The 13,180-nt window shown below is 34.0% G+C and overlaps 2 protein-coding genes across 2 annotated transcripts in view; both read left to right on the forward strand.

Moving 5' to 3' along the window:
• The window catches only part of Traf4 (TNF receptor associated factor 4), a 46,395-nt gene extending 37,566 nt beyond the window's left edge, over window positions 1–8,829 (forward strand). The window contains exons 2-5 of the mRNA XM_085958180.1: window positions 4,657–4,923; window positions 5,162–5,479; window positions 6,571–6,831; window positions 7,326–8,829. Of these exons, the coding sequence (XP_085814306.1) occupies window positions 4,657–4,923; window positions 5,162–5,479; window positions 6,571–6,831; window positions 7,326–7,679 (1,200 nt within the window). The 3' untranslated portion in view covers window positions 7,680–8,829. The remainder of the gene's footprint in view (window positions 1–4,656; window positions 4,924–5,161; window positions 5,480–6,570; window positions 6,832–7,325) is intronic.
• The window catches only part of LOC147064876 (RWD domain-containing protein 4), a 378,341-nt gene that overhangs the window by 288,240 nt on the left and 76,921 nt on the right, over window positions 1–13,180 (forward strand). The window lies entirely within an intron of this gene.

Consider the following 13,180-nt stretch of genomic DNA (forward strand, 5'->3'; position numbering starts at 1 on the left):
CATCTGTACAACTAAGTTACGATAACAGAGATACCTAGCTAACGTATTACCATTGTATTACATTATTATTTATGAAAAGCTTATAGATAACTTATAACAAGTCAATTCATTCAAAAATGTGAAAAAAAACAGTTAGGTAGGTAGGATTTGATTTACCGATTATTGTGTAGGACGTGGGTACTATCGAGTACTGACTCGAAGCGAAAAGTCTCGCAAGCCCTCTGTTGGTTGGACTTTAAATTATTCAGACATTATTCCAAATTCAAAATGAAACCTCATTTGACATTTCATTGTTTTTCTTATCTTTTAATAGTAAAAAATTATGACGCATTTTGTAATGCATTTGAAACAAAAAAATCTCACGGCAAGTTCGTGAATTAATTTGACCCAATATCGGAATATTAATACACTATTGATTGCGCTATTATATTGTTTTTTAATTTGTTTTTGAGTCACGGTATGGACCTAATAGGTTGAGCAAGTGGCTGACATCCATTTCTCGTAAAAAAAATATGTTATTATAAATTTCCACTCTGTGGTGGCCCATAATATTATGATCTTATTAGGATCGGACACGGTCGAAAAAAAATTGATTAATGGCCAAATGCAGAGATGTCGCCGTTAAGTTAGCCTAACTGAAATGTTCATTTATTATAAACATATCGCTTGTTTTCTCACTGACTGCCACTAAATTGCTGCTTTTGGCGGCGTAAGCTTAAGTAATGGTATAACTATGCATTTAGCCCTAAGACTTGACCTAAGTTTGTTCAGAATTAATGACTTCACACGATTTTCGATATTTTTGAACACCCTCCATGTGAATGATGAAAGACACGCAACCACCCAAAAGGCTTCATTCAATACAGATTCGAATGGAAAAATCAGTGTCTGGAAGTGGAGATCAAGACTGCGATGTTTGCGCCAGTTTTGTGTTGCCTAGTTAAGATTATAGTAATTTGACACATTGGATAGTAATAACAACTTGATTTTCACGACAGAAAAAAATCCCTCCCTGTGGAAACATAGCTTTGAAGGCGGCTCTCGTGGTGCAGTGCGTAAGGCGCTTGCCTCCTACCCGAGAGTTCTGGGTTCGATTCCCGGTGAGGACACGATATTTTCATGTGTTTTTCTCAAAGCCTGGGTGTTTGTGATTGTTCAAAATTACTAACAACCACCTTGTACGAAAAAGCAAGGACCTGATTATTAATAATTACAAAAAAAAAACACAGCTTTGAAATTTAATAAACTACACTCTGTAAAGCACTTGCGTATTCCAATCTCTCATGAAGTCATAAGATAGTCCATAGGTATTCACATATTGTGAAACTATCTATTATTATCGGGCGGCAAATCGAGGGTAAACGCACCAGTGAGTGACCACCGTGATTCTCGCCGGGGGTCCCTTTATTCTGCATTTTGACGAAAGTTAAAAATATTATTTACCTACGATGCGGGAGACACGATGTAGTCGGAATTGAGTGCAAAGCTATTATGATAGGCAGATAATCATTATTGCATTACGAAGTTTCAAGAATTTCGTCAAAAATATATATTATGTATAGATTTATTAATAGTGTGAATGTAACATGTAAACATAACACATAATAATAATATTATTATTGCTTATCTGTCATATTATCTGAAATACGGAAAAGTTATTGATAAATGATTCAGTACATTTTAAATCAAATTCGATCGTGTTTATCACGAATCTGAGTTGAATGGCATTCGATGTGTATAATATCAGTTTGCAGGATATTAAAAATAAATAACGTTTCCCTCATTCGGCATTCCTGTCGTTTGAGATAAAATTTTTATCGCTCTTATCTTCCGCTGTGAAGTTTGTTTACATTCGACATTCGCCCTGAAAATGTAAACAAACATAAAAAAATACACACGTCTGTTACAAACAAGATATCTGAAAATAAATAGCTAGACTACTGATGCTGAGATTAAAATTAATTTTAGTGACATGTGGACTGAATATTTACCAATATTTATTTACGTATGAACATATATCACGTTAGCAGAAGTTCGATAGTTTTGACAGAAAATAAGTCATGGAGCCAAGTGAGAGAATACGATGCAATAGACTTGATGTAAGTTAAGTCGGGAATAGTAAACATAAAAACAATTGGTTCTTGTCGGTTTACACTTTAGAGGAAGCCAGCGGCAAACAAATTTTGAAAATAGCCTATATACTGGATTATTTGTTAGTTTAGGTTAGTTTTCATTCTTGAATTCATGAATTATGTCAAAATCGGCCATGCAAATTAAAAAAATAGTAGGTACAAAATAATCAAAATAACCATGTGCACAGGCGAGCAGTCTGAAATAGTATTGGCAACAATAATAATTAGCTCTGTGTAATTCGTGCGCACCAGAAAAAATCGCATCTGCGCTAGTTCAAAGTTAAATTGTTCCACTATAATATAATCATCCGTACTACTTGCACCAATACCGCAACTTGTGAACAGGCCGAATTAGTAATCGTGCTGTTTATACCCATTGGTATTAGAGCAAGTACTAATGATTAGTACTAAGCCCTCGTAAACAAGCCGTGATTCGTGCCCACACATGAAGCAATCGCGTCTGCGCGTGTTCAACATTTAATTATTGTTCCACTACAATAATTTTGCATTGCATATTATAAACTGTCAAGTATGGAGCATAATAACTTTTAGTATGCCATTGCAACGAGTCGTAAGACGATGATATTAAGCGTATTTATATATAAAAAATACAATATCAGGTTAAATTCTTTCGTAGTATATTTGTGTAGAAACATTACATCTGTTTATTTAGCTTGATTGCATAGTGTTGTATTGCAATACTGTCATAACATAACTAAAAGCATGTTAACCCGAGTTTTCTTTTCTGGGTTCTTTGAATTATTATGTATCGCTCAGTTTCCCAACTATAAAATGACGTGTGGATAAAAAATGCTAAAATTAGAATATATTATGACAAAATTCAAATAGGTTGGGCGGGTTTTTTATTAAGACCCCACATGCCGCTTGCTTTTCTATTGAAAAGGGCAAGTTGTTTTCCGGTTTTAATTATTTAATTAATAAACCTACGTATTTTAAACATAGAATTGGACAGAACACCGGATTTGGGTAATATAAATACAATGAATGACTGTGTGTATTTTTATAGTATGTACAGCTTGTTTGCGGTAACGGTTTAACAGGATAAGGAAAAGAATATTATGTAGAATGCAAGTACAGTATTTATTCTTGAAAAAAGATAAAGAAAGACATGGATCTGTTCAAAAAGGTTTAGTTTTAGTGTGAACAACATTTCTCTGGTGACGTGTCGTACTTTTATGTTGTTTCAAATTCATATTAATTTTGCGGTCTCCGATGACCGACAAAATTGTTTTTTGTTCTGCTGGAATCTCAGGAGCTCCCCGGATTTGTATTTCCTTGTGTGCTATATTTTTTTCCGCTATATCAAATAAAAAATAATTCTTAAATGCCAGTCTGTTTTTTGGTGTCCAGTGATCATCATTGTTGTTTTGTTATTTGTGAAAATGTTGAATTATCTGTTTGGAAGCAAGCGAAAGCCAAAGAGGCGGCAAACATTTAGTTATTTTCCTAAAGAAGCAGTGAGCAACATTATAATATACCTACTGACGTTTGTTTTACAATGAAAATAATAATCAAGGAGCCGATTTTTAAATGAGGCCCAACAATTGTTTAATTTTTAATTGACTATTTCTTTTATTCAACGAATAATTTACAAGATTTAAGAATGTACCATTCTAATTATTGAACACACATAATTCTGAAAACACTCAATAGAGAAAATAGAGCCAATAGAAAAAATCTTTTTTCGAAAAAAGTAAGACACCCGGCTGGAATCGAACCAGCGTCTCTTGGGTTTCGCGCCCTGTGCATTACCACTATGCTACGACTGCCATGCTTAAATGCGACAAACTTTAACTATTGGCTTTTTTATTAATAATACCTGCTCATCAGTGCTCTCCAAATTGAGTTACGGTAGGCAATCGATTTTTGTATTCTAAATTACCACTGATTGATTAGAATTGTCCAACGATTGTCTCTTTTTCGAGTTATGTGTCCTGCCCGTTTTCTTTTAAGGCTTTTGGCAAATTCTTTTAGATTGCATACCCGACTCTGTCCCAGTCCATAAATTACACCCACAAAACAAATTAATAAGATAGAAATACGAAACCCGATCGCCATGGACCAACACTTTGAAGGTAGTTTTGGTTTATGACTTAATGACGGTCAGACCAAAAGATGCTAGAAATTAATGTCCTCAAATATTTGATGCGTACTTCGTTTACGTGACGGATTATTATGTATGAAACAGACGTACATATTAAAAATTCTTTAACGCGTGTTTAATTTTATCCCATATTATTTCTCCACACGCGAGAATGGTACCTACCTTCTTACAGCTACACCTAGAAGGTAACCCACTTCCATTATTTGTCTGTTCGCTGATTACACCCATAATGTATCTTTCCATACCACACAATGCTACCTACTACATTTTCTCGATGTCTCTTTTACTTACAAAGAAAGATTCATATTTCACTTGGATCCTTGTATGCAATCTGATCAGTTTTATTTGTCCCAAGTTAATTATCATTGACTTTAACATATTGTTTTCTCATTTTTTCAGATATATCCTGATCCAGATTCGGAGAAGGCCATAATGGGTTCAGTGGTGTACTGTATCCATCACAAGGAGGGCTGCAAGTGGTCCGACGAGCTGCGGAAGCTGAAGGCTCATCTGAACACATGCAAGCATGACGCCGTTCCATGCGGAAGCCACTGTGGGGCCATGATCCCCAGGGTTCTGATGCAGGACCACCTCCGGTACACATGTCCTCAGCGAAGGGCCAACTGCGAGTTTTGCAACAAGGAGTTCTCTGGACACATGCTTGAGGTGAGTTTTTATTGCTTTGAAATGTTACCAATTTCATAGAAAATAATGATTGTTTGTTTAATTTGAGAAAAAGTGGTAATACGTTAATTAATATGAACGAAATATCAAACGAAAATATTTACTGCATTCAAAGTTAATGAATAACTAACACTACCATCAGATCTCACTGTGGGCCATGTTTTATAATACAATACATGAATTGAAATCAAACAACTGATCATGGTGTTGTCCATTTCAGAATCACTCTGGCAACTGTGGCTATGAGCCAACGTACTGCGAGAACAAATGCGGCGTGAAGATCCAGCGTCGTCTCCTCGCCCAGCACAAGAGCAATGACTGCACCAAGAGGTTGGTCGGCTGCAGGCACTGCGGCAAGGAGTTCGTCGCGGACACCCTCAGCACTCACCACACTGCCTGCCCCCGCCTCCCCGTCGCCTGTCCACACCGCTGCGAGGCCCCGCTTCTGCCCAGGGAGGAGCTAGATGTTCACCTTAAAGATCAGTGCACCACACTTGTCATTCCGTGCAACTTCAAAGATGCTGGGTGCCGGTTTAAGGTTGGTTTCATCTTCTTATTTTCGTGCGATCTTTGCTACCCCGGAACAGTTCGGTGGAGCTGTGCTCGTACTAATCACGGAGGTTCTTAAGCTACGAGATGTGGCATTATAATTAATGCTGTCGGTAATTTTGTCCTCCCATAGTGTTACAACCGAGATAGGTACTGTAGTTTTCTAGTTTTGATACTACGCTACGTTGGTTTCATAATTTACTATATTTAGGTAGTTAAAGAGGACTGTTTTAATGATTGGTTTATACCACGAAACAACTGTGTCAGCTAAAGTAAAATTAACAAAAATAGCTTTGTTTCAAAACCATTATTTACAGTTATATTATACTAGTTATATTATATTTACAGTTATATAGTACGTTCCCAAAGGAAATTTAATATTATATTTATTATATAAGATTGGAGTAAAGCATTTTCATTCAAATAAATAACTCTAAAAATTTTCTATGATGTGGATTTATATTTACAAAGTTACAGAGGAAAAACTTTTTTTATAGTTGGAGGTTAAAAGGAAGAATAGACTCCTGTTTATTAATTTTCATACAAACCGTGAAGTAAGCTAGTAGATAAGCTCTTCTTGTTGGGTAGAAAAATAGCACTTACGATTAATAATAATTGAAACTTGCATTGAAAACGGAAGATTTGATTTTGAGCCTAAATCGTGTATTGTGACAATGCCGTAGCTTTGATATTAATAAAAACTACATAATATTTCAAATTATACATTTTTTTTTTATTTTCTAGAATCTAGATTATGTTTTTTAAATTAAATAATAAATAAATTATAAACATAAATCATTAAAATCTCATATGTTCAGAGACTTAGGAACACACATTTTATAACAGGTTATTGAAAAATTTACCAACGCATTAAAATGTAAATTATCAGGAAATAACACTAAATTCCATGTCAGATGCCCCTAGTAGAGTCCATTCAGGTTACTGAAGTCAATAATATAAATTCCTCGATCAGGTTCTGAATTAAAATTGGCATCATCACATGCTGGTCTGAAGCCTTACAAACATTATATCGTACGGTGTCATCCGTATATTCAAAATATGTTTTGATATTTTCATCAGGGTTCGAGAGTTCTGCTGGAAAGACACTTGGAAGAGAACTGCGCACAACACCTGTCTCTAGTCGGAGCTTTGGCCAGCAGACAACAGCAACAGATCACAACCCTCAAAGCGGCCATGGCCCGAATGTCCTTGAACTATACCGGCACCCTTATCTGGAAAATCAGCGACTGGGCATCCAAAATGGTGGAGGCAAAGACCAAAGATGGAATAGAACTCATCTCACCACCTTTCTACACTAGTCAATATGGATACAAATTGCAGGTAATTGACAATATTCAATTTATGGATTCCGTTTAGAATCTTTACATTACCAGCAGATCTATTCTAATATAACACAACATAACGCTTAATTCCGAAATAATGGAAAATTGTGATAAACATGCTATGATGTATTTGTTCAAAGTGTTAATTATCTCGGGGTTATGAAATGTCAAAAATAACATTTGTTAACATCGCCTCTGTTGTCCACGAGGCAATATATTATAATTATAATTAGATCAGCCCACGTACTGTCATTATTATGCAAAGGCGACTTCTCACATAAGGTAAAGCATGGGTACCAACTCAAAGATTCATCGTGATAGAGATAAATGGTATTTTTTATAATATCATAAACTAACCACTTTTGATTTTGAGATCAAAGGTTTCCAAACTTCAATAGAGGCTTTGAGAATATAGTAGAATGAACATATTGTTATTTGGTATTTTACATCAATCATTACCTGAATATATATTTTTATCTTTTGATTTTTTAGGCTTCTCTATTTCTTAACGGCAACGGCGCTGGTGAGGCCTCCCACATGTCAGTGTACATCAAAATCCTTCCCGGCGATTACGACGCCCTCCTCCGCTGGCCGTTCTCTCACTCCGTTTCCTTCACCCTCTTCGATCAGACGGCGTGCGCGGAGAAAGCATGCAACATCGTGGAGAGTTTCATCCCGGACCCCACGTGGAAAAACTTCCAGAGACCCAGCAGAGAACCGGATACCCTCGGGTTCGGTTTTCCCAGATTCGTCTCTCACGAGATGCTCAAGAAAAGGCATTTCGTCAAGGACGACGTCATGTTTGTGCGTGTCAAGGTGGACCCCAGTAAAATCATAGCAGTTTAAAATAATATGTATCTATAATATTACGGCCATTTATTTTTGTAACGGTTAAATAGAAATTGAGCTTAACTTGAGGTATTGATGATTTTGATATAACAAAAACAAATGTTATGATGTAAATTGTTAAATTAATTAACATAATAATATTTTCCATGCCTTATTTGTCTGTCAGAACTCATCAGAATAACATTAGCGTCTTTCTAAGAATTTTATTTGTTTTTGTATTGTATGTACTGATAAAAATAACCAGACAAAAATAGAATATTATTATAAATGTACCACTTTGTAGTTAAAAATTGACTATCGGTGATAGCGGACATTTTGATTCAAAAAATTGTTTCAAATCATTATTCAATCACACATAGAAACAAAAACTGATAGAAATTTTATTTATTTTGATGCAGTTTTCCAAGCTACCCCTGTACATACTAAAAAATATCTTTCGACTGCAGTATTCAATATAATATAATTATATAAGCAGTGAATGCTTACTTGATCTATCATTTTTTGAAGAGGCCAGATGAATGAGGTATAAAGCAGGAATCGTTTTTTCAGGGGGTTAAAATATGATTATGACAAGTTCAGTGTGACCAGAGGTGTTTTAGATACGTGGAAGACCGGGCCATTGACAGGTTCAGAATCCCCCATCTGAAAATGTTGCCTATGTGCCACTATTGAAAGTTAAAAATATATCAATTTTTTTAGGATTTGTTACTTCAGATTGGTATCTATTCTATCTATTCTACTTTCTGACAAAGTGACAATCCCGTATACTTCATGGAAAACAGAACAACCAGTGTTGCCTGTAATTTTATTATAACTTTGGTTTCACTTGTAAAATGGTAAAACATACTATAATTTTCTACTTAATATGCGATTCAGGATTTCATTTTGGATCCTACTATATTCATTCCATAAACAATCACTCAAACCTAAAAATATGACAAATTAGATAAAAGATTTTAACTTATTCCACACTGTTTTGTCAAGAAATGATAGATCAAAATTCCACCATATATTATTTTATTATAGAGGTTATTTTCGGTTAATAATGACATAATAAATAAGCGAAAAAGTAGTCAATAAGTTTCACCTTTTAATATAATTTTTTTTTGGTTGGTGCGATCTCTTAAAATTATTTTGAACACATTCAAAAAAAAAAAAAAAATCATCATTATCAAGGCAGTTAGACTGCATAACATAATAATATCATATATCTTGTAAATAAGTATGTAGGATTATAAAAGAACTGTACATATCTCATAATCGTATTCGAACATAATAGTTATTACGGAAATAATAATCATATATTTTTTAATATAGAATTTAGCTTATTAATATTATTATCATTATAAGCATTCATCTCGATCATGCCATTATAGACTAGTGGCATATTTTAATATCCATCAACGAATTACAATACATTTATTACCTGGCAAAAACTTACCATTCTTCTTCTTGTTTCTACAACCCTTGGCAGGTGGGTCTTGGCTTAAGAATTATGATTTCATTTGTCATCGCAGTCTATGTTAACTCATTTAGTGCTGACAACGCGACTGGCGCGTTTGCATTAGATATAATTAATATGATATTTAAATGTGGTAATTAGATATTAATTAACGGATCAGCCACAGTGATTGTGTTGAACATATCCACAAAATGGACATGTCAGTTGCAGATTTATTCCATTCCGCCCAAGAATAATTTTGTCATTACCCTCAATAATGATTTATGTTACATTTGGGCATTTTGAGGTAATCAAATAAAACTATTTTGTTGAGGAGAAACTATTTATAGTCAAACTTAGTTATTACGATCACGGAAATAGCGAGATCTCGGATGTAATGACATTTTAGTTTATGATTTTCGCCATACATATATTCACTTTTATAACGAGCTACTTCTCGGGTATACCGAACTAAGCTGTTAATGTGTCGATCGTTTAAAAACAACATTTTCGACCCTAAACAATAAAATCCGACAGGGCAGTCAACTAGACCGATGCTGCCGGGATCGGGTTACGTTTATGACACTAGTTGAGTGTCTAAGTACCTAATTGGTGTTTTCGCTGACAACATTGAAAAAGTATCCACGCACAAGGTTGAAATTGCATGTAAAAAATCCAAGCTTTGTGAAGTCAGTAGGTACCTGTACCAGCACCGGCGGCTTAGCACTTCATTACAATAAACAACTTCTTTTTTAGTTTCTGAATGCCATGCTTGTTTCGGGGATTTTTACGATCGTTGTCGTGAAGCGAAAAATGTTATATAACGATATAACGAGTAAATTCAGTCGGTCCCATCTTCCTCGTAATAACCTAGTTCGACTGTAATTAAAAGGCGTCTCCTGTATTTATTACTTATTTATTCCTCTTCCAGTTTTCCATCTGCATGGGTTAACAAAAACTCTCGTGTCATCCTCCATTTTGACAGATGCATAGATCATTATTGTAGGGAGGCCAACATAACCGATCAAAAACAAGTGACTTCATGTTGCTAGACCAAAAAAATAAATATGCCTAAACAGAGGCAATATATTGCTATTGGTTTTAAAGTCGGTTACGGTTGGTTCCAATGCAAATCCAAAATAAACTCCATTATTGTTTGTTCAATTCGATTTTAAACCAGAATGTTGATTGGAAAGTCAGTTAAATTCATCAACTTACATAATATTACATTACTTAATATACAAAAAGAAAATTATCTATTTTCAGTCCTAAATGTGCTTGATGGCGCGATGGCTTTTTGTGATTATCTCAAAATTGGGGATTATGGAGCCAACTAACCTTGAAACCAATACATTCATTTTGATGAGTTATTTAATTTTTTTTTGTTCTGTAACTATCGAAATCCATAAGGATAAAAATAAAATTGTTCCCGAAGTGAGCGGAAAAGTAGCCAAAACAATGAAATTCGTAGCGATATTGAACAATAATTATTTAGTGCTCCAAATGCACCTCACATTATTCATGAATCGTACCAACTTTTAGGCAGGGCAGGGTAGGCCTCGTTAATAAAATGAATAATGATGTTTCTGAATTGAGCTTGGTGCCTCTTTGATTAATAATATCATCGTTATGGCCAGACTATCTCCAATATTATTTTATTTAACAAGGACTGTTTGCCTCGGAAGAGCCTCAGAGTGGAACACATGTTTCGCTTGCCGGGTGAGTGCCGATATGAGTGTTTCTAATGTCTGTCAATAGGTGGCCACTGTCTTTTAAATATAAATCAAAGTTACATAACATTAATAATTTGGTGTGTATATATTTTCAATAAAGAACGCTAAATCTTGATTCATTTGTTACATAATTCCAGTGTGTGAAAGGGAAAGGGTGATAAAATTAATGGGAACTTACTTACCGTACTGGGTGTACAAACTACAGCTGTCGAAAAATATGGGATAAACACGTGTTAAATAATGTTATTTTCAATAGTTATGTCTGTATGATAATATGTCATGTAAATGTAACGTGCATGCAATATTGAGGGCCTTCGGTAAGCTGTTATACTTGAGTTTTATGGCCTGACCGTCATAAAAGCACCCTGCTTCAAAAGCTTATGGCTTTTACATTATTATTTATTAATCTGTTCTGTAGTTTTTGACAACCTTATATGGGAATTTCTATATTTTTGTGTGAAAAAATCTACTTATTCTCGGGCATTGTTTCGGTTTGTCCTTTTTTCTCATAGGTGTATTACTGTATTGCATTGTGGTTTTATCTCCCTTCTCCCTTCGTACACAGAATTACTCCCGAGTCTCAGTGTGCAGTTAAACTTTGCCATTCTCCATCTATAATGTTAAATTCACTGGGGAAAAAAACATTTGATGGTTTCACTCATTATGATCTGTACATAGTGTTCTATTGTTTTTTTAATTTAATTTGTGGCTACATTCACACAAATTGAACTTCTTTAAATAGATGTTTACTTGTTGTGTGAAGTTATAAAAAAGCTGGAGATAAACCAAAGGTTGTTTTGATTTCTTTGCACACCACCCATCATGTATAATTCGCAATGCAAAGAAATTCATAATCAGTCATAACGTGTAGAACTTTAAATATAATATTATGTATATTGCATTTTAATATTGTCATTTTTGCTTTTTGAAATGTATAATTTTATTATTCACTGTTCTTTGGGTATAATTTACATCATGTGTACTCCTCGATGAGAATATAATGAATGTAAAAAAAACACAGATTTACTTGTGTTACAGCTGTACTTAGCTTTTTCATGTGTATATATATATTTTAGCAGATAAGTTTAAAAGTGGTTTTATATAAGAAAATAAACAATGATTAATAAATTTAACTCTTTTATTTATAAATAAAATACAGATTCCATACAAAACAAACATACAAAAGAAGTAATCAGACTATAAATATATAATTGCACTCATGTGTATATTTTTTATATAGAAAGGTTTATTGAAATATTTTAACATGGGGAGGCGCAGTACTGACTCATTTATAGAGGCAGGTTCATTAAGGTCAAAGAAACGTATTTCAATTATTAGCAATTTTTAGTAGGTACCATGCTACTGGGACATGAAAATTAAAAAAGGTAAAACATAGTTCAGTTCTCCTGAAAACACTTTCTTGTTCAATGGTCAGTGGAATGTAAATTTACTTGTGTTTTAAGTGTCCAGTAGAGTAGAGAAAATGAAATACATTTTTTAGGCCCTAAGGGCCGAGGTGAGCTTATGTGATATTTTTGGCATGGAAATGTCAGAAAGTTAAGAATGCAAATCGTTGGTCAATGTTAATACCCCGTATCTGACTTATGATGAAAATGACTAAAAATTCCCGTATTTGTAGTTATTTTGACAAATTTAAGTAATTAACAGCCATTTTAGTAATTTCCCGTATCTGAACATTGCAGGAATAAACCTGTAATATCCCATATCTTGCCTCCAAGCTGTCAAGCATGTTGCATGACAAGTGTTAAATTCAGCTTCAGAATGTCACTTTCGAATTATTTAAAACGTAAAACAATTAGGACGTTTCCTTTGCTTTACCACTTTTTACGTTACGGATTATTGGCAATACAACATGTGTGTGCCATTAGTCAGATACGGGTTATTAAATATTTAGTTTCTTAGCTTCCTGCACAATTTGTAAAAAGTCACTTACGTAATATTAACATTAGGCCATCAACATGCAATAATTCTTCACACTCGATTAGCGTAAAAATATGGAAGAATTTTACTCAGTTAAAAATGAAAAAACAAAATTTCAATTGAAAATTCTATATCAGTCTGCAAATGAGGTATACTATATCTTTGATTTTTAGTAATTGAAGGAGGAAAACGTAAATAACAATTATTTTATGCACACACAGCTGGAGTTTTTGCATTGTAATCCAACGTTAATACTAAAATGCTTATAATTTTACACAATCAGTTAATTAGTTATGTGTGTATTGTGACAACTGTTCTGAACTCATTTTTAATTATGTCTTTTACACTCCAATCCACATGAATGAATTAAAATCACATCCAAA

This window comes from Rhyacophila brunnea, unplaced genomic scaffold, assembly GCF_057557595.1.
Source record: "Rhyacophila brunnea isolate RB1 unplaced genomic scaffold, BYU_Rbru_1.0 scaffold_7, whole genome shotgun sequence".
In the NCBI taxonomy this organism is placed as follows: Eukaryota; Metazoa; Arthropoda; class Insecta; order Trichoptera; family Rhyacophilidae; genus Rhyacophila; species Rhyacophila brunnea.